Source organism: Pan troglodytes, chromosome 5 (genome assembly GCF_028858775.2).
Source record: "Pan troglodytes isolate AG18354 chromosome 5, NHGRI_mPanTro3-v2.0_pri, whole genome shotgun sequence".
In the NCBI taxonomy this organism is placed as follows: Eukaryota; Metazoa; Chordata; class Mammalia; order Primates; family Hominidae; genus Pan; species Pan troglodytes.
In genome coordinates, this window is record NC_072403.2 from 62,322,902 (window position 1) to 62,346,044 (window position 23,143).

Genomic DNA, 23,143 nt, shown 5'->3' on the forward strand with positions numbered 1-23,143 from the left:
GAATTAGGAGCTTTGATTTTTAAAACAAAAAAAGTCCACGATTCAACTTCCCTAATGCTTAAGATTCAATTTTTCCAAATCAGATTTTTAGAGTCAAGATTCACTCTAGTGTTCTTTTTTTTTAAAGAAAAACAAAAAACAAAAAAAAGAGAAAGAGAAAAAGAAAAGAGAAGGAATGTGTGTAGGGTGGGGAAGAGGTTTCTGTTACATTAACTGAAACTTACAGGACACCACAGAAGTCAGCCTGAGGCTCTAGGACTATTAGCACAAGAGGAAAGAAATGAGCAGGCATCATGTCAAAGTTTGAAAAGCTCACCTGGGGCAAATACTGACAACTGGGAGCAGTTCCTTAAGACTTCTCTTATTTTAAACCACTTATCTTTTTCAAAAAGCTTATTTTACTACTTAAAAAGAAAAATCCCTAGCTCTTTCAGAGGGGTAGCATAGAAACAGACTGAGATAAAAATCATTGCCTTAAATTTGTCTTTGAAGTGGAAATGTGATCATATGCAAAGCACTAAAGGAATAAAAACAATTTCAATTGCCTTCTAAGATGACATGTTAATAATCAAATGCATGAACTAAATAGCATGTGATCTCATAGGTTAGAATTCCCCTTCTCATCAAGGGCTCCCACCTGAGACCCATGCCTGGACAAAGAAGGGATTACTATTGCTTAAAAATGGCACCTAATTTATGCCAATAGAAACTCCAGGCTCTTCAGTGTTGGCCTCCACTAAAAAGGCCAAGAAGGAAAAATATAATACTGTTCCCTTGAATCTGAACACCATCAACAACACTTGCTAAAGCAAATTCACAAAGTTATGCAGAATGTTGGGACCCTTATACCTAAAGTAACAATCTGCCATCCTTCTGAGGATATCTGATACTATTTTCATATTTAGGAAAATTTTACAATTTGACTTTTAAATGTACAGAGGCCAGAAGAATACTACTATATTACCTTAATTAAATCTGTAATCCTGCCACACATCCCTTGCTTTTTAGTGATTTTATTAACTGATTCCCTCTTGAAGAGGGGAGGGCAGGAACCTTATAGTCTCATGTCACTTACAATGGCTGGTGCATGGCTAATACTTATTAGAAATATTTGTTGAATGAGTGGTTAACATTATTATAACTCCCTGTTTTTGATGTCCCCCAAATTTACCCTATTTGTTTCTTAGTAAACATATATCATACATATAACCTTTATTTAAAACAAATAATAGAAAAAGTTCACTTTAAATAATCAGGTATTCCATATATTCAAGTGAATATGTTTTATTAAATGCATACTAATATCTTTCTATAGTATGTGAGTATACATAATAAATTAAAATGTATATATTTATTAAATATAGATAGATATAATAGCAGAACATGATTATTTCAGATGAGAAATCAAAATAAACCCATTTTTAAGTATCTTTTGGTCACTCCAAATTGATATTGCTCATAAAAAAATACACTAGTTTTCCCTGGGGAAAAAAAATTAATTCCATAGCAATGCAGTTAAGGGACGTGTTTTATTTCATAGCTTTCTGCAAGCAAAATTGCTCTGATACAAAATGAGTTCAATGATACAGGTGCTACTGTCCACTCAAGCAAAAGAAAACCTCACATGTATATGAATGCACTTTATACTTATATTCTTACAGTATAATAGGTCTAATATCCAGGATGCCTCTGGCCTCATTGAAAGCAATGGCACAGAAATGCTGCAAGGTACTTGAATATCATAGTACTGGCAAGTGCTTGAAGTAACTTCCTGTGAGTTCTCTGTCAGATACTGCAAAGACTGCGTGTGGGTGTGTTTGTCTTTTTGTCTTCCATCTTTTGGTTTACATTTAAATCATCTCAAAAAATATCCCCTGCATGTATCATTCAGCTTCTCAGAGTTTCCATAAAAACAGGAAAATGTCATGAGGTATCCCTAATGTCAGGGATTGATGTAGTGCTGTGGCTGTCAGAGAGGATGTAGACTTACCTGTAGGTACAGTAACTGAGTTTAGTGTGTGCCCTGCACGTTACAGTGCAGAAATGTTAGTTCATGTTAAACTTTTCCTCCTCACATATGATGTGACTTTAACCCCAGAATATCTGACAAAAAAAATTATACAGATAAAATAAAAAGACAAATACACAAATAAGGCCATCTGCAGAATTTTAAACTCGCCTCTTGCAATATTTCACAAGAATTTCTACACCATATTTTACATCGTTCAAACTTAAATAATAAATGCTCAAGGAAGGGCCTTGGTAGAACCAATTGCACTATCTCTTTGAGGACTTGTCCAATTTGCTGGCAGGTGATTTCCTCTGAGGCGTGGGGATTTTTGAAGGCTTCGCTGTGGATGGCCGAGAACCTGCTCGGGGTGTAGGTCTGTGTGTCTGGGGGACAGTTTCCACATCTGAGCACACGGACTGGATTTCTGAAATGTCAAAGTCTGATGCATCACTGCCTCGGCGGCTGCTGGCCCTGCTACCAGCTTTGCTTCCAGCTCGACTTCCTGGTCGGCTGGGAGTCTTCTTGGAATCTGAGGAAAGAAGGTAGAGACAGCTCACCCTGATTATTGGGTCCATCTGCAACTAATTTTTGAAACCTGATGCCACCTTTAATCTTAACTTTTTTTCCTGGTGTGTAGTCGGCACTCAGAAAACAGTTGTGGATTCACAGCCTTTCTCTATTACACAAGGGTATGCAGGCTTACTCTAAGTAGACATAATATAGAAAAGGCTAGATTTCCAACTACAAGGTAAGTTTCGGCTTCCCCTACTTAAAACAGGATTCCATTTATTGCAAACAGACATAAGGAATATACCTATCCTTTAAGATTGTGCTTTCTAAAGTTTAAATTATGCCTCCAGGGATGCGTGTGATGCAAACATAGAACAAACAAGACAGGTTTAAGTCTTGCCCAAGAATAGGTAGCTCCAAGAATGTAGGAATTCAACAGATGAGATTGGAAACTTTAAAGAGGCTTCTTGCTTGCTGAGCTCAGAACCCAGAGATTAGTAGGTTCATTATTTTGTGAAGCAATGTGAGCTACACTGGTGTGAGGCTCAGTGTGGCTGGGTTCTTCCAACCACCCCAAAACAGGGCCCTGTGCAATCTCTGAGCTGGCAGAAGAGCCAAAATCTTTCAGCTTGAAGGGGTAGAATACCACTGTATATTTTCTTCTGTTGTACAGTAATTCTTTCATCTTTCTTGGACACTTTTAGACACTTGCACCCATGACTCACTTTATCCCCAACTTTTGGAGGACTGGGGCTACATATCAGTTTAAGACTACCTCAGGGTCAATTTGTAATTTCTTCCCCAATGAGGAGGAAAAGGGACTTTAATCCTCAGATGACCATGCTGCAAAAGCCATTGAAAAAAGAAAGGCACCACACTCACCAGCAAACTGTGTTCGGACTCTGGCAGCTGCAGTTGTTATCAAGCCACTGTCCTCCCCAGAGTGGAAGCCTTTCCCTGATAAATATCCTGGAAGTCGAAGCTTGCTTCCTTGTATTGGCGTTCCCTGTATTTAACCAGCAACAAGACATTTCAAAATATTGCTCCTGTACCATGATATTCCACTGACACCACTTCTTTACATATGGGTGGAAACTCTCTACTATTCCTCTTTAGGAGGTGGAGGGGGAGAAACTCTTCAATTAAATAAGGCATGGGGTTCTCACTTGATTTTCTCTTCTAATTTCTCATTCTCTCTCAGAATTCAAAGAAACTTTCTAAACAATATGAATTCATGGTTGAAGAGAAAACAAAATGGAGACCCCCAAAACTGAGCATAAAAGTGATGGCAAGGAGAAATAAATGGTGAGTATGTTAGTATCTTTCAGACTGTCAGTGAATATTCCAGAGTTAATGGTGTTTTGCTAAAAAGATGGTGACTGCATGCGTAGAGGGGGCATGGAGCAGAGAAAAACTGTGCCTGGATATTCTGCTGCCTCCATTGCTTTTATGGAGCCAGGCAGAGACAGAGACAGAATGATAAGTAAATAAATAATGGATACAGACATCATTTAAATAAACTTAACTGCAAAAAGAAAAAAAGTGATTTTTAAATAACTTGCTACCACATCACTTCATGTCCTGGCTCTATCACTTCTACAGCCTTTACAGACAAAATACATAGGCAACATTTGGAGAAGTTTTTTTTTACAATCTTTACATGAGTTTGTAGAGAATGTCTACAACAATCATAAGTATGAGATTTTATTATACAATCATTGCACCTTTTCCAGATCACAACATTTAAAAAATTCTCCCAAAGTTAAAAAAAAAATAAACAAGTATCTTGAGGAACATAGGGAATGTAATATAATATTCCTCAATGAAAACACAGCCAGAGAACTATTTGGAGGAAATGCATTGAAACAAATTACACGTATATTTTTAAACAACTGATTTTCCCTTTATTAGCTTAAAATGTTATAATCATCTGATACATGAGTTACTCATATTAATATTAATAGTCATTTATCTACATATGTGTATACTATAGATATACTTAAGTGTAGTATCTATATGTGATTTGTATACATAGAATGTTCAAGTTTTCAAAATACTTTTACACACATAACCACAATTAATCCTCACACTCACCTAATCATAACCTTGAAAATGTGAAAAATCAGAGCCTGAGGAGGCACATGATTTGCCCAAGATCTGACAATGCTGATCTAGCTAAATTCCTAACTTAAACAGAATCTCAACAACACGAGGGAGTGAGAACCCACAAATTATGAAACATACCACTCAAGGTGGCAGAATTCATAACCGTGAAAGACCAAAATCATTCTTCTCAGAATGCCTTGATTGTTTTGATTTTATTTCACAGTCCCTCCCATAGAAACGTGTTGTTTTTTGGTTTTTTGTTTCATCAGGTTATTTGAAATGAAACACAGTTTTGCACTAGTCAAAATAACTACTTAGACTTTGAGAGAGTTTCCACTTAAAAAAAATTTTGAACATAGCATCATAGCCTTCAATATTTAAAGCAAATGTTAATATGTCCCTTGAGGTTGTTTGAGTCTTTCTCTGTTTTTGCTATAATAGATCCATAATAATTGACAGACGTCTCTAGAGGTAATATATAATACTAACATCACCCAGTTGGTGGGAAGGGGTGGAAATGAGGGGCTTGGGAAAATGAGGAGGAAGAAATGAGGAAACGCTAAAGAATGGCTTGTTTTTGTTCCAATTCTCCCACTTCTCAGCAATGAGATTTCCATGGAGTCATGAAGGTAACACATTTTTTTCTCTGCCTGTCACTTATTATTAACGTGAGGATTAAGTAACAGACAAGAAAGTGTTTTGAAAAGCATAAGAGGGCTTTTAAAAGTTATTATATTACTTTTATTTGAGGATCCTGGCCTTTAAGTTACGTCCTTTATCATTAAGGTGAAATACCTTCTTCAATTTCAAGAAAAGGTATTTAGGGATTTTCCCCCACTAATTATTGGGATTCTAATAAAATATCTGATTATTTTGTACCTATGTCTGTTGTTTCACAGTGAAATTTCTTAAAAAGATATACAGCTGATTTTCAATTGAATGTAAATGACCTGATACATGAGTTCATCTTGGCAAATTTTATATCACCTAAATATCTTCTCCCCATATATCATGCCGTATTAAAAAGTTAGAGCATGCTTAAATTAGTTATTAAAATCTTAAAAAAAACCCATACATTTATTACCTGTTGAAAATGACAAATAACTTTCCGCATACCTAAGCCTACCCCTCTGACCCCCCTGCACTGATACTGAGAGCTTATGTCACACCTACCCAAAGTTTTGGGGCAGGTATAAATGTAACAGACATTCAGAAGGACCATGCCCACAGTGAACATTCAGTAAACATTCTTTTCAGTGATGCTCTTGCACATCATACTGCCTTTTACTCCCATTTGAAGGGAATGTGTTGCACTTCTTGCCCATATTATATCTAGTATATTTAGTAGCTTTAAAAGAAATTCTACTTAAGTCTGGCTATAACCTACTCTATGTTACTCTCCCAAGAGATAACAGTGGAACTAAGTACGAATGAGAACAAAAAGGAGGTAGTCTGCAGGAGTGACTGGGTCAAATTGACACTGTTTAAAGAGCTGCAGACTATCTTTTCTGTTAACCCCTTACTCTCACATCTTCCAAGAACTGCTGGGTTGATACTTATTTTATAGAAGTGTATAAAAAGACATAGGGTTAGCAAAGTACATATATTTAGGGAGTGGTGCAACAATGTTAGTGGGTGATAGCTTCAGTTAAAGGAGAATGTTAAGACTGGACTCTGGGGCCTTACAATACCTCTGCAGATGGCACGGGAAAGTCTGAGCACTCTGCTGCTTTACAAGGAGTTGACATTTTGCTGTTTGTCAACCATGGTTTACCATAATTGCGTGTTAAAGGATGGAGAATCTGTATGGAACAATGGCAAATCAAATGAAAAGGATAGCAGATAAAAAAAAAACAAAGCCACAGAAAGAGATATTCATAGCAAAGAGTCACATTTCACAGTAAGAATAATAATTTAAAATAAGTGGAAAGATCCAATGGCAAATCATACACACCAAAAAAATGAATGAAGCTGTAAAAAGAAAAATCAATCTGGAAGATCACAAAGGCTTCCTAAATAGATCATCTCTATGTGGGCCACTAGGCAAAAGCATATATTCAAAAAAAAATTCCTGTATTTCCCACAGTATGAGAAGGTGCACAAATGGAGATAGCTGGTCCTACAAATTCTAGGGCCCTAAATAGAACATTCAAAAGTCTACTTGGGACATTGATTGCAAAGGTGGAGGAAAAGTCTTCATCCTGAGTCTTACCTTGGGTGTGGTGGTGGCAGGGACCTGTGGGGAGGCCGCCTGCGCAGCCTGACTGGACACAGAAGTGGATCTGTTGGGTGAAGCGCCTCGTGATGATGGCCGGGATCTTCGGCCTCGGGGTCGGAAAGCAGCCATACCCTGGCTGGCACCATCTGCTAAAATGAACTTCTCACGCAGTTCCATGTTTGTCCTTCCTTTGGCTGGGTTACACACACACAACAATGCACACAAAGAAAAGACGGAAAAGAAGAGGCGCTCAATCGTTAATGGGAAGAACGGCCACCTGGCACCAGAGATCACGTTGAGAATTTCAAGAACATCTTTTTGCCATGCCAACTCCAACTCAGCATAACAAAAAGTTAAATGCATTCCTTTACAATGCATTCCTTTTGGATACAGGTGAGTTTGGGGAGGAAAAAATAAAGTGTGCTTATTCTAACACTAGACACCAGCAAGAATAACCACTATTAAAGAAAGTGTCAGCATGAAAATGGAAAGCTCATGCTAAAATATCATTAATCCACCAGCTACAGATGCCCACATGGTTTCATTACCCTCTCATCACACTGAGAAGACAGACCAGTAAGGCAGGGACTGTGTCTTTTGCATGTACTATTGAGGTAAAGAGAATGCCAGTATTTCAACATTGGGATAAATTAAAGAATATAATTACACAGAATGATTGATGGCTTGTTAGTCATGATGACAACATATAAACTTCTGGATTTTTCACTTAAATGAGGCAGCTAGTATTTTTATTTTATGCCTTGAAAAACTGTTTTACCAACATGCAATAACAAACACCAGACCCAAGGATCTGTGAGGTAGTCAGTGATGCAGCACTCATACAAACACATACGCACACGGAGAACACTCCACAAGAACCCGGTGAGCAACGTGTTAGCATGTGTTTGATCACTTATAACACCTGCATGTGTAACACAACCAAAGTCATCAAATTTTCAGAATTTAAATTTGGAAGCACCAGCTCAGCTGGATATGAGTTAAGCCATACGCGATGGATGAAGCATGTTATTTTAAAACAAATGACTGAAGCAAGAATGGAAAAGTAGGAAAGAGAAAAGGAAAGAGGGGAGAGGCAAAGAGAGAGGTTGCCAACCTATAGTAGGCTGAGTAGTAGTAATTGAAGAGTTTGATTCCGAACGTAACATTTTACTCCCATGATGATGAACTAGAAAAAATGACACAGGATACCAATCACATTAAAGAATACTGTTAGCAGAAGAAGAAAACAAAGTACAGTAGTTGAATATGCAAAGGGTGCTCACATCCGGCCTTTAGCACACATTTTAGAAGAAAAGTCGTATCAGGAAAAGAAGCACTCAAGGGATTGGCTCAATAAGAAAAATGTATTTGGAAGACTGTGCCACAGCCATGCTAACCTTCCTAAGCAACCCAACAGAACACTATGTATTCTGATTTCTTCATAAATGGAGTTGCATTTCACCTTAGGCTACATTATTTTCAAAATATAAAACAAACAGGAGCTTTTGTTCTTGTTTTACTTCTCTCGCAGGTGTGTCTTTGGCCAGGAGAGAGCAGGGCTACTGCATATGATTGTATAACAATCCATGGTGGCCTTGGCAGAGAAGCCTGTTGACTGATATGTCTATGTGTACCAGATGGTGACACCATCACCAAAACCAAGAGGCCCTACAGGAGGAAACCTGGGATCCCACTTGGTAGCTGAAGGAGACAGCACTGACGTGAACATTTGTTGTTTGCTAAAAAGGATTACAGTGAGCTCACAGGTAAAAGAAAATTACAACAATTTTATTGTTTTTTTCTTGTGGGGGGAAGAAAAATGGGCCTACTGAGTAATTGGTACCTAATTAGAAATTGCAATCAAATGACCACGTGTAACGTAAATTGGTTGAGAACTTAAAAATTGACAGAAGGATCTCAAAACAGAAAAATTAAAAGCTAACTTAGGACTTGGGCTGGAAGATATGTAGAGAGCTATAGTATTATATGTTTATATTTTTAATGTTCTAATCTGCAACTTCAAAGAGTCAAGTTAGCATTGGATTATTATTTAAAAATTTTTTAATTATGGCTTTCCTCACCTGCTCTTCATTTCATAAAAACTTTGACCTTTAAACTTTTATTATCCAGTATTTTCGGTCTTCATCACCTCAATTTTCTTTTCTCTTACTTTGCTATGTCATAACAGACAAAATCCTTTCCTTGGTTGGTATAATTGTTTGGAAAATCGTAGATGTAAAAGTCTCCTAAAGAAAATGGATTCTAGTATTTCCCGCCCACCATATTTACCCAGAAAAAGTAAAAAAAAAAAAAAAAAAAAAAAAGAAAGAAAAAAAATGAGAAGAACATGGTTTACATGACTGCCACAGGTTCTTTGGGAACTTTAGGCTGACAGACCAATGTGAAACATTCACTATTGGAATAAATGACCAAAATTATGCCCAGTATGTTTTGGTGCTGGATATAATATAAAATTGAAATACTTTCATGATGTTATCATGATAAGTATCTCCTTACCCCTGCAAGGATCATTTTTCACTAAGAACTCATCAAGTGCCATCCATCCACCTCCAACACGAACCATCACAGTACTCCGCAGGATCCGGACCAGTCGCAGTTGCTGGGAGTCTCCAAACTGTTCAGTGAAGAAAGAAAGAACCTCTAGTTGTCAATAATAATTCTAAACTACAGGATGATGTGCAATTTGCAGTAGCTAAAGCAACCGACTTTAATTTCTTGCTTAGTTCATAGCGATTAGTAAAATCTCAGAAAAGGGAGTTTGTAATGATTTGTGTTAGACGGCTGCATGCTGATTTAGCCCAAAGGAAACAGTTTGAAAAAAAAAAAGATTACAAAGGTTATCAAGTATACTACCAAAGCTTTGGTCTAAAAATTATTTTTCTTTCTTATGACAGAAACAATATTAGTAAGGCAGTAATTTAAAAATGTTTCTAGGAATTAAACATAGCCATGAAAGTAAGCACTGGCCCACTTGCCCAGGGCTTATCCAAAATAAAATGATTCTAAGAAAAATTTAATAAGCTTTGATTCTTCTTCATTAAACTCTCTCTTACAGTAAAACCGTTTTCCACTGAACTCTGTGAGAAATCTTTATAAACTCATTTTCTTTTCTGTAAGGGCAGTTTTCACTTAAAAAGAATAAAGTAAATGAGTATGACTCATATAAATTTCACAGTCAACTAAAATTTCTGCATCCCTAATGATCTGGTAAACCAATTTGTTAAAGGCTGGATTAATATGCCATTTTAGATTACTGTAATATTAGAATAGCCAATGACACATTATTAATGATACAGCTGCCAAATCTAAAAGGTTTCTCTCATAGTTGTCTGTACCATAACTGTTGATACTAACAGGCAATCATCTTTTTCTTGCCCTTTCAATAGATCTCCAATAATGTAGATATGCTACAAATTCTGCAAGTCCTGAATAAATTTCTAGATTCCAGGTTTCTGATCACAGGTTTATGTTTTGAAAGCCTGTGAGAAATGATTTTATACTTTAAATCATTTCTAATAGGTTCATGTCCAACTCATAAAAACTACCAGACTGAATTTCACGGTTGTCATCCCAGCAGACAAGAAAGCAAAATGAACAGTCAATTAAACATAAATGGCTACTTTGTAAAGCAGGTAACATACAATTGTGACTTTATTTGGGCTCATGATGGATAAACAGAAAACTCTAAGTAGAAAAAAATCTGCTACTTTTCAGTGTTTTAATACTGAGTTTCAAGAAGAAAACCCAAAAACAATACCAACCAAATCCCTCAGGATCCTAAAACTCAGAAGGACCTAGAAAGCATGTAAAATGCACCAGCAGGAACCCATGTGTTTTTCCATCAAACTTTTAAAAACCACTATTTCTAAATCTTTTTTCCTTAAACATTGAGACTTAAACTTTCCTATAATTCTTCCTGAAATGTTAATTAAAATTTAAAAATAAAAGTGTAAATTTATTTTGTTAGAAAAAAATTGGTGCCGCTAATAAGCAAAGGGAAAGGAGGGGATTTAAAGAAAATTACCCTTAAGGAACCAGATAATGGGACTAGATGATTTTGGTTCAAGATTATACTCAAAACAAAAGTTATAAGGAAATAACTAAAAGTTCCTTATAGAGATGATATTTCAAGTGTAATGAATACAAATAATTTTCTGTTTTAATTAGGCATTCTCCAGACAACTAACATCGTCTTCAGAATTTCTCTAAATTTTCCCAGTAACCAAATCACAAGACAAGAGAAAATAGACTAATGTTGCTGACTGTGCTTTCAGTGAGTAAAACCTTTTGAGGTATTTCTCTCATTCTCTCTGCAAATAAAAGATGCTCTCCCATTTGCTGACTCCGAAAATAGCAAGAATGGAAAAGCAACATTTCAGTATTATAGTATAACTAATGGAAGTTTTAAAAATCTATTCAAAGTAACTATTTCTATTTTAAATAAATTATTTGCTTGCAATAAATAAAGGTAATAGATCATTTGAAGCTTGAGATGTAATATGGCTTTAAAATGGAGTGGCAGAGTCATATCTAATGTAATATGGTCAGATACTATAGATAGCATGGTTCTTTCCAAAGTAAAAAAAATAAAATAAAATAAAAGCTTCATGAACATGTTTAAATCAAAACAGAGTATCTCTTTAGTTTCAAAATTCTGATCATGATGTAGTGCCACTACACAGGTTATACTGACTTAAATGTCAACATAAACATTTTATATTGACTTAAGTGCCAATAATATAAACATTCGATCAAGATGGCATAAAATGTGACTTTAAGATTCTGCATATATTATAGCGATAACTTTCCTCAAAAGGAATATTACTTAAAGCCTACTGAGTTAACATTTCTACTCAGAGATGCCAAGCCCCAAAATTGGTGATTTTGAACAAATGGCAAATAGCTTCTTTGGAGAGAACTTGTTACTTGTGGCTGAGTGCCAAGGAGACCTCTTGGCTCTCTGTCTTCCTGTGTCACTGCCTGAGGCTGATCCTTCTCAGCTACTGTAGACCATATGTCCTAAACAGTTAAACATCAATGAGCCTAACACAGAGATGTGTGGAGAATCAAATTTGTGTTCCAATGAGTACTAGCATAAAATATATGCTCATATTATAAAAAATGGGAATTAAAAATTGCATTCGTAACACTGTAGCAAGCCAAGCTACAATTCATTATCTGGTTTGCTTAAAAGTAATCTCCTCATCTGAGAGACACAAGGCAAAAAGGAATCCTGGATCAAGGACCCTTATAGCGCTTACAGAAACACCACGCCAACCAACAATGTAGTAGCTAGGGAGACAGCATGGGAAAGATTGGCCATGGCAAGCTTTAATGACTATGAATTAAAGTTAAAAAAAAATCATCAGGAACTTGAGAATACATTCCACTGGTTTATACCTGATTTCCCAGGAAGAACTGATAAAAATGAAAAATGGAAGAAAGACACAATTAGTTCAACAGGAAACTTTCTGTATGACTCTAGAACATACACACATACTCACACTCTGTGCTTCTGGATGTAGTATCTAGTTTAGAGATGTGCAGGCACCCAGTTGTCCCAATTTCAAACCAAATAATCAGACTATTTTCTGTACACATATTTTTGAAAATCTTAGGATTTCAAATTTAAGTTTAAATTTTGAATACATTGATGATTATTTTTTAAGTATAAAAAGAAAAATAATATTTCATTTAGAAGTAGCACACTGTATTGGGGAAACTCAGCACATTTCCTATCTAGCTACTACATATAAGAGATGTTCTGAAAAAGAAAAAAAAAACAAATAGAGAAAGAGTAATGAAGTCACACTGTTCTTCTGTTTTGAAGAGAGTGAACCGAGTTAATTGAGATTTTGAATAAAAGCAAAAATTACTGCACAAGTGGAGAAGACATTATCCTCTTTTTTCATATTTATTAAAATGAGTCCATATTTTTAACTTTGTGGTTCTGGATTAGAGTAGCTTTCTTGTTTGAAATCTGAAAACTTACCTCTAATCATAACAAAATATAAAATAATATAAAGCAACCTAAATATATGAGATTTGAGTATTTTCCTGTGAATTTGTTTTTAAAGGTAATGTGCATGATGTAGATGTCAAAGATATTTCCTAATATGCAAAATGCAGGCTACCGTTATACAAATTAAAATGTTAAATGTAAGAGTTTCATATACCATTAAATTTTGATATGAGGTAAAAAAATAAATAAATAAGACTCCTGGAAAACAATGGAGATCAAATTGTATACAGATTTCAATTTATGTCCTTTAAAGGAACTACAACATTACTTTGAAAACTTACCCTGTATTTATTATCACCAATCTGCTCAACTTGAAATCGCTTTGCACATTTACACTTAGCTACCTGCCTTGTCACCTGCCAAAAACAATGATGAAATATTTACTTTAATGTCAATATTACATAGTACAATCCTTAAAACTTTGACACAACAATTAGAGTGAAAATAAAATGGTTGTATGAATTGTGCATGATATCGTGGCAGAACATACTATCAGTGTTGTACGCAATGGGAAGATAATGAGTACCTCATCTTCGATTTTGTCGGCATCTGTGATAGGTTTATATGCATCCTTATTTGGGTGAAGGGCTGCTACAAATTCATAGTAGTCAATATATCCATCGCCATCTCTGTCAAAGATGTCTGCAACTGCGCTCATCTCCAAGCGACTGGTTGGAAACTCTAAAATTTTGAAAACAATGGTAAGTAGTGACTTGTTAGTTCTTTCTCAAGACATTCTCAATTGCAAATTTTAATCTCAGTGTGGTTGGTTAAATCATCAGTGATCAAATATATTAAAATCCTTTTTTAAAAAACTGATTTACATCACAGCAAATGAAGAGCTATATATAATCTTAATTTATCTTTAATTACTATTTAGGTGAATCATATAAAATGCTGTTTTTTTAGGTTGAAAATGCTTAACACTGGCAATTTTATATGGGTCAATTGCTAGTCAAAGAATAAATTATATGAAATTTACCTTAAGAATGACATCTAGTAACATCTGTCAGGGAAATCACATACAAATGATTGGGCCATCAAACAAAAAGGTGATAAGTATCTTAAGTTTTATAGAGTTCTAATTTTCTACTAATGACAAAGTTAGATCAGAATGTGAATTAAAATGAAAAAGGGACTTGAATTTATTGACTTCCTATTACACATATGCCAGGCAACACACACACATACACACACACACACACACACACAGAAAACACCTTAAGAATCATATATTATTAACTTTATTATTCTAACAAGTTCTCAGCCTCAGTGGAGTGAGGGAACAACATATCTGTGATCACACAGTTAGTGAGTGTTCCTGACTCCAGAGCCACAAATTTTACCAAAAAAACCATTTTTTTAAGGGTCGTGACTTCCTAGGCAACTTATAAGACAATGCTTTATTGTAACACAAGTTTACTGGACCCACACTTTTAAAATGTGCTTATTTCCTTTAAAAATTGTACCAGTTATAGTCATCTGTCTTGGAACTTACTTGAGGAAAGAATTCCATCAATAAATTCCTGCCGCGTTATTTTCCCATCCTGGTCTTTATCAATTCTCCTGAAGAAGTCCATCACTCGAGATTTCTTGTGATTCATCCATCGCATGTATTTTTTGCGCCAGATATCAAAATCAAAGTTAGCAAATTCCCTCAGCTGAAAAGGACAAAAAGTATTTTGGTTGAGTTAATGCTGTACTAAAATTGTAGACTATACTATATGAATAACTTTTGAAATGATTCTCTAGGTAGTACACATATCCTTCCCATTTCAAAAAGAGGTATGATTTTGCAAAGGGGACTTAGAAACATTTTGCCTTTAAAATGTATTCCATTGCTGTCACTGATTTTTCTTTACAAATAAAATTCCTAAAAACTTAAGCTGTAAATTTCTGATTAATGCCAAAGTCATAAAGGTGGTCTGGCTCTAAGTACCACCACTAGTCATGCTCACTGGGTTAGCAGGTCCAGCTCAACAGCACTTACCTAACCCTTCGCTCTCTCTCTCCCTCTGCACTATTAGCCACTCTCTTAACTCCCCAGGGCTTCTAAAAATTTCCCAATTGCAGAATCTAAAACTTGAAATCTTAGGTAATCAAATACACACAATCAAAAGATCTGAAATATAAATGATTATATTTTCCAGGCAGCATCACCAGCAAACATTATGTCAAGTTAGATTTTATTCTTAAGGAATCAGCTTCTGATTGTTAAAACATAATAATTTTTTTTACTTTATTGATTCCCTAAATCCAAATCCCATATATCAATGCTTCACAAAATCACACATACTTGTGGTATTTATTTTGGAAATTTAAAAATGTACTCAAATAGCAAGAGTTTGCTTATTATCAGAAAAGTTAAAAAATACCAAGATTTTGGCAATGGCAATGTATTATGAGGAATGAGGGTAAATGACAACGTGGTTTCGAGGGTATGAATTTCCAAACCTCCTCTAGTCTGTCCAAGGCATCATTGAGTTTCCTCCTTCTTTCCAACGCCAGGAGCCATACTTGCTGCCATTTGCTCACCAGTAAGTTTACCCTAGGATTTTTGGTTTCAATTTGTGTCTGTGACCCAGAGGGATACAAGCTTGATGCTGGAAAGCGTTTTCCTGTGAAGATATAACTTCGGTTAGGATGGCAGTTTCCAGGGTGCTGAAATGTGTTAAGGCTTGACCTTTTTTGCTTCTAGCTAAGACTGCATCAACTTAATTACGTGTTTATGCAAGTAAAAGTATCCTAATTTAGATGATGTATAATGTCAAGGCCCAAATCTGTTTTCCTTATTAAGGATCACACACTGTTCATGCAATTTAAAGAAATATCTCTGGACAGGGGCATTTAAATACTGGAAACCTCTCTCAATAAATTATGCTTAAAACATCTTCCAGCTTAAAATTCATGCCATTTCAATGACAACGAAGCATGCTGTGATCCTCCACTTTGTTAAAGGAAATCTCCCAGGCCAGTGAGACTACCTTACAATGACTTACATCAAACCCAGCTGTCCTTCCTAGAGAATAAGGCAGAAAGGGAGAGCAGATGAGGGCAGCAGACGCTGGGCAGTCACAAGAGTCAAAGCAAGACACTTCACAAATGCCAATAAAATATGGCAGCATGTGTATGAGACCCCAGCCTTCGCCCACGTCCATTTTCCACTGAGATTGCATGTTTCCTGTGCATAGTCTCAAACCCAAGTTTACTGCCTTACTAAACTTTCCTCCTGCTTTCTGGCTGTTTTCCACAAGTCTCAACAACTTCACAAAACAATGACCTTAACAAATTTTTCTCATCTTACTAAATGGCTAAATACGGCCTAGAAAAATTACTAGCCTAGGGTCATATAGAATGTTAAGTGTCCCAGCTAGGATTTATAGTACAACAAATACTTGAGCATTTAACTATATGCCTGGAAGTAGGTTAAGCATTTTGTATGTACTAGCTCATTTAATTCTCACTGCAGTCCAATGAAGTTATAATTATACCCTTCTACAGATGAGGAAACTGAGGTTCAGAATGAGTTTAAGTAACTTGTCCAGGGTTATGTTTCTCAGTTTGGTAAGTGTTGGAGACAGCCAAGGAGTCTGGCTATAGGGCTCTTAATAGTTTACTTTGTCTCCTTGTGTAGTAAGTAATTACAACAGCTCCGACATCATTTCTTTTTAATTAAAAAATTAAGTAATACGCAAAATGCATTTCTATTCAGAAACGCATAAAACATATAACACAAATTGTGTTTCTTTTTAAATCTTCTCCAAGCTAACTATGATTGTTTTTAATGTCATGTCATGTTGTTAAAGTAGCTCAAGAAGTATATAGAGCCTGAAGTCACATGAACATGGGCAAAAGCTATCAGATTGCTGGTCACCAATGAACAACTAAGTCATGAAGATTATCCACGTCATGGTCATTTTTGTTATGTTCAGCCTTAATGTTATATATATAATGGAAGACAAATGAGACAATGCAAAGGGTGTGATGATTTCCATTCTTACTGTAAATTTTTTCAATTTTCTTCTAGCTAATATGAAAGATACACTTCAAGACAATAAAGTTACGTATAGAAACCTGGGTATATTTTTTCTTTATTTTTAAATAAGTTTCTACAATACTTGAGCACATGTATTCCTTCTAGAAAGTATTTCATGATATCAAGTGCTCACGTAAAATCACCAATTGCCCCCAAATTTCAAATAATTCAATATAAAAGAAAATTAGCTCCCTTATTTATTGACATTTTAAAGAAATTGATCACTGCTTACTTCCTGCTCGTCCCTTATCCAAGACTGGAATATGGGATTGTAATGAGGAAGGATCAGCAGCTCTCCTCTTATAGGTCTTCGTTACTTTATCAACATCAGGCTGTTTTCTGGTCATTTCCTCCATGAAGGTCTGAAATGAAAGAAATGATGTCAATCAAATAAGAGTTACTACAGAAAACCATCTTTAGAAATGAACTAAAAGCAGAAGGATAAAAGAACCATGTTATTATTTCTGAAGAAGAATAAATCATATGCTTTATCTTGAGGGTAAAAAAAATCTAAACCATCATACTGCAGGCATTTACTAATTTCTAAAGAATATAAAATGTGGCCAGGTGCAGTGGCTCATGCCTGTAATCCCAGCACTTTGGGAGGCCAAGGCAGGTGGATCACCTGAGGTCAGGAGTTTGAGACCAGCCTGACCAATATGGTGAAACCCCATTTCTACTAAAATTACAAAAATTAACCAGGCATGGTGGTGCGCGCCTGTAGTCCCAGCTACTTGGGAGGCTGAGGCAGGAGAATCGCTTGAACCTGGGAGGCAGAGGTTGCAGTGAGCCGAGATTGTGCCACTGCACTCCAGCCTAGGCAACAGAGTGAGATTCTGCTCTGTCTCAAAAATAAATAAATAAATAAATAAATAAATAAAATGTTAATGCTTGTAAAGAGAGTAAATTGAAAATAAAAATAATTTGTTTTAGTTGAATAACCTGCATGGACACATGGGAGAAGTCATGTGAATAAAATAACCTGTCTGTGCATCAACCAAACTCAAGTTTCCAAGCTCCTCAGAAGAATCTTTAGTAAGCATCTGTCTACAAACAAACTAGGTAGCTGGGATGTTTCCAAGAACTTTTCTGTGGCACATTTCACCTACATATTTGAAATATTTCAGATGGCTTTGATTAGGCAACACAGTGAAACCCTGTCTCTACAAAAAATTCAAAAATTAGGCCAGGTGGCATGTGCCTGTAGTCCCAGCTACACAGGAGGCTGAGGTGGGAGGATCACTTGAGCCTAGGAGCTTGAGGCTGCAGTGAGCCATGACTGTGCCATTGCATTCCAGCCTGGGCAACAGAGTGAGACCCTGCCTCTCAAAAAAAAAAAAAAAAAAAAAAAAAGATGGCTCTTTGATATATTATGACATAATACATCCACATTTAATGTGGACATATCAAAATATTCATAAATAGGCTATTCCAAGGGTGGTAAAAACTATTTGGGTTAAAGTATACTACCATTGTATTTAAAAGTTTAACTATCTTGCCACTGCTTATCTCATCTCCTTGGGCTTATTATTATTATTTACTAGGTATCCCTCTATTTGGAATATGCAGCAAAGGCTGTGGAAAGGCAGAGACTGTGAAAAGTGATGGGGAAAAGGAGACCCAGACAAAAGGGAAAAGTGAAGTAACACCTTTCTGGAATATTTGTCACACTGAAGAACTCTAATACCTCTGATCACAGGGAACATGACCTGGTACACTTAGAGCCATTATAGACATTGATGTCTTATTAGGCTTTTAAAACACACACACACACACACACACACACACACACACACACACACACACACACACACAATAATGGCAACATTAATTGCTTAACCAACTGAGCTAACACTTAATATTTCTCTTTGTAAATGCATATTAAACAAACTGTGAGCAATCAAGTAAATCAAAGTGAGTGTGACACCCATCATTTGAGTTTAAAACAAGAAGGATATATAGGAAGGCTGCTTTTTCTAAGAAAGACAACACGTTCCCTTTTTCATATGATGTATTTCAAGTGATGACAGTCATCTTCACAGACATAAAAATGCAGAGCAATCAAACCTTGCTTGATTAATGCAATGTGAACATAATGCATCCACATTTAATGTGGATACCTTAATGTGGGTACCTTGTACCCACTGAAGCCAGGGAGGTGGAGGTGGGTGAGATCACCAAAAGAGGGAACAGAGTGAGAGAAATAGAGAGCTGAGGATAACACCTAAGGAGTAAGGAGATCTGACATTTAGAAGGCAAAAGGGAGGGCAGGAGTGAACGTGAGACAATACCACGAGTGTAACCCCACAGAGGACAAAGAAGGAAAGTTTTGCAAAGGTCACAGAGGGTTCCTGTAAAGAGAGGTTTTAGGGCAGTTGCAGAATTGGAAACACAGTTGTAAGGAGCTGAGGAGTCTGAAGAAGTGAAAATAACAAGAACAAAGCAATGTTTTGAGAAGTACAGCAGTGAAAGAAAGAAAATATCTGAGATAATGGTTAACAGGAGTTAGGATTATATTTATTTTACCTGGTGTTCTGCAATGAGTGCTTTCACCTCTTCGATCTCCTGGGGGATGACTTCTTTATCCTTATCAGTAAGTGTAGTTTCAGCCCATTGCAACCAAGCCAGCAAAGCTTCCAACAATTCCTGTTTGGCAATAAGCCCAGCCAGAGCACTTGCTAATCTCTGCTGATGTTGCTTTGCCCAGGCCAGCACCTGTCAGAGAAACAGAAATTTCTCTGAATTTCCTCCAACTTAGTAAAATAATTGCAGTGATGTAAAATAAATAAATTTTAAATGAAAATTAGGATCATCCTGAGCTAGACCCATAATGCTTCTGGTCTTTTTAGATTCCATTAGTGGCATCAAGATCTGGCTTGAGGAGGACATGAGAGCCCACGATGATGTTCATCATCTTCAGAATTTAAAGATGCATGTCAATCACTCAGGCTTCCTTTTGCTTTCTAATTTGAGTTCAAATATGCATTCTCTGAAGGATCGGGTAAGCTTACTCCATGTGGCACAGAGTAGAAATGTAAAAAGCTAAGATACTGGCAGGGCGCGGTGGCTCACGCCTGTAATCCCAGCACTTTGGGAGGCTGAGGTGGGCGGATCACGAGGTCAGTTCAAGATCAGTCTGACCAACCTGGTGAAACCATCTCTACTAAAAATACAAAAAAAAATTAGCTGGGCATGGTGGCACGCGCCTGTAATCCCAGCTACTCGGGAGGCTGAGGCAGAGGAACTGCTTGAACCTAGGAGGCAGAGGTTGCAGTGAGCCGAGATCATGCTACTGCACTCCAGCCTGGGCAATAAATCGAGACTCCGTCAAAAGAAAAAAAAAAAAAAAAAAAAAAGCTAAGATATTAAATACAGAATTAATTCACTTTATGTATACCAATTCACTCCACCAGTATATACTGCTCCGAAACACCACCCAACTGCTGGATTATTCAACAGAAACAATGTGGAAGGAGGCCAAAATGTTATACAGTGTACTAAATATTTGCCTTCTAATTTTCCAGGGACATAGCTGCAAAATTTCTTTGAGCTTTTAAAGAAAAGTGAATTTCAGAGATTGTAATGCATACAAGAAGCGTATTTAAAAGAACGTTTTCTATGTAGAGGTCTCATTTTCCCATGGCCATAAGTGCATCTTAATTCCTGAAATTTCCCACACCCCTCAACTCTCAAAGCTATTGCTACTCTGAAGATTATCTGAGACACACTGACCTCCTCAAACCTCGCCCGGATGATTGTTATCCAGTGCTTAATGGTAGTGATGGAGTCGGGGTGGCAGATAGCCAAAACGGTGTCGCCCATAGTGGTGGCTTTATTTAGTTCAGCTCTCTTTTCTTCCAGTTTCTTCATGAATTCCTACAGCAGAAACAAAGACTTCAATTAACTGTTGGCATTGGCTGAAAACAAAACTCTGGTGGCATTTGTTTGACTGCCAGAATTAAACAAATAAACAAAAACTTCAATTGGTTTATTCACAGTGAAAATCATCTACTAACTGGGGAGGAAAAGGGGACAAAATAGAAAACAAAGTACTTTCTAATATGTACTTCAAAATACAAGTACAGTCATCCCTTGGAATCCAGGGGGAGTTGGTTCCAGGATACCGTGCATAATAAAATCCAATGATGCTCAAGTCCCTGATATAAATGATGTAGTATTTGCATATGACCTAAGTACATCCTCCCCATATGCTTCATATCATCTCTAGATTACTAATAATACCTAATACAATGTACATTGTTGTAAACAGTTGTTATACTGTATTGTTTAGGGAATAATGACAAGGAAAAAAGTATGTATATCTTCAGTACAGATGCAACCATCCATTTTATTTTTGAATATTTTTAACCATTTTATTTTTGAATATCTGGATACAGAGGGCCAACTTTATAGGATAGTTCATGCTTCAAAAACTGTATTATACAAAAAATAACTCTCCCAAATTTAGTTATAATTATGTTATTAATGGAGAATAGCATTGGGAGAGACAGTATTGCTAGAGATAGAAACAATACTGATTGACCAAAAATAAGTTCTAACAAATAAGGTAAGGAGGTTAATATTTAAAATAGCATTAACTATGCCAGGAAATATGGCAGCATGAATAAAAAAGTACAAAGTAGAGACAAGCCTGAGTAAGGAAAGATAAATGTTTGGGGGTATGGGAGAGAGGGCCCAAAGTGTCTATGCAGTAAAAAGTGAAGGGGAGGTTGGAAGAGTGAGCCTGACAGCAGGTCAGCCCATGTGAGAACTGTCCCTTTAAAATGCCAGTAAGAGCCACTCTCCTCTGTTCTGGCGGTTCTAGCCAGTCTCTGCCAGCAAGCGGAATGAACAAAGCCTTGACATCCTCAAGGATGATCTTTCAAATAAATGTTTTACAAATGTCTCACATACTTAATTGTACTTTCTACCATCAGAACTATATCCATAGATAAGACAGATCATACAACTCTGAAAATGTGATTACAAAATGAGAATCTTTGCCCTTAAAAATGTGACACGCTTCCAAAATCTCATATAGAATGTTAGAGATCTGCAAACACCCCAGTCTCTCTGGACCCCTGCACCAAGAGCGATTACTTGATTATACAATGAGTGCCAGAGGCCGCAGAGATCGATGATGCCCATGCTACTCACACTATGTGAACAGGGGTGTTCACTTTGAAATATAGGTGTTTTACTATACAAGAAAACCTAAAAAAACTCTTCTGGACATCGGCCTAGGCAAAGAATTTATGACAAAGATCCCAAAAGCAAATGCGACAAAAACAAATATAGACAAATGGGACTTAATTAAATAAAAAAGCTTCTGCACAACAAAAGATAGAATCAACAGAGTAAACAGTTAACCTACAGAATGGGAGAAAATATTTGCAAATCATGCCTCTGAAAAAAAGACTAATATCCAGAATCTGCAAGGAACTCAAACAACTCAACAAGAAAACAACAAACAACTCCATTGAAAACTGGGAAAAAGACATGAACAGACATTTCTCAAAAGAAGAAATACAAGCATACAAGCAGCCAACAAACACATGAAAAATGCTCAACATCACTAATTATCAGAGATACACAAATTAAAGCCACCCTGAGATATCATATTACACAAGTCAGGATGACTATTACTAAAAAGTGAAAAAACAACAAATGATGTGGATGCTGAGAAAAGGGCGTGCTTATACACTGTTGGTGGGAATATAAATTAGTTCGATGCCTATGAAAAACAGTATGAAAATATTTCAAAAAACTAAAATTAGAACTACCATTTGACCCAGCAATTCCACTACTCGGTATCTACCCAAAGGAAAAGAAATCATTATATCAAAAAGACAACAGCACTCATATGTTCATTCCAGCACTATTCACAATACCAAAGTCATAGAACCAATATAAGTGTCCATCAACAGTTGATTGGATTAAAAAAAAATGTGGTACATATATACCATGGAATACTATGCAGCCATAAAAAAGAATGAAATCATGTACTTTGCAGCAACATGCATGGAGCTGGAAGGCATTATCCTAAGTGAAGTAACTCAAACAGAAAATCAAATATCACACGTTCTCATGTATAAATGGGAGCCAAACAATGGGCGCACATGGACATAAAGATGGAAATAATAGACACTGAAGACTCCAAAAAGCACGGAGGATCACAGGGGCCTGAGAGTTGAAACATTACCTATTGGGTACCGTGTT

The 23,143-nt window shown here is 36.4% G+C and overlaps 1 protein-coding gene across 35 annotated transcripts in view; it reads right to left on the reverse strand.

Moving 5' to 3' along the window:
* Positions 1-1,510: 1,510 nt before the first annotated feature.
* The window catches only part of DST (dystonin), a 497,218-nt gene continuing 475,585 nt past the window's right edge, over positions 1,511-23,143 (reverse strand). For 18 of the 35 annotated variants that reach the window (XM_063812480.1, XM_016955699.4, XM_016955692.4 and 15 more), the window contains 14 exons: positions 20,657-20,800; positions 19,451-19,639; positions 17,157-17,286; positions 15,343-15,506; positions 14,387-14,549; positions 13,415-13,569; positions 13,170-13,244; positions 12,267-12,284; positions 9,363-9,480; positions 7,960-8,031; positions 6,840-7,039; positions 6,319-6,429; positions 3,404-3,527; positions 1,511-2,540 (listed from right to left, as the gene is read on the reverse strand). In XM_063812480.1, the coding sequence (XP_063668550.1) occupies positions 2,278-2,540; positions 3,404-3,527; positions 6,319-6,429; positions 6,840-7,039; positions 7,960-8,031; positions 9,363-9,480; positions 12,267-12,284; positions 13,170-13,244; positions 13,415-13,569; positions 14,387-14,549; positions 15,343-15,506; positions 17,157-17,286; positions 19,451-19,639; positions 20,657-20,800 (1,926 nt within the window). In that variant the 3' untranslated portion in view covers positions 1,511-2,277. The remainder of the gene's footprint in view (positions 2,541-3,403; positions 3,528-6,318; positions 6,430-6,839; positions 7,040-7,959; positions 8,032-9,362; positions 9,481-12,266; positions 12,285-13,169; positions 13,245-13,414; positions 13,570-14,386; positions 14,550-15,342; positions 15,507-17,156; positions 17,287-19,450; positions 19,640-20,656; positions 20,801-23,143) is intronic. The other 17 variants (XM_016955718.3, XM_054685902.2, XM_016955717.4 and 14 more) reach the window with 6 other exon arrangements.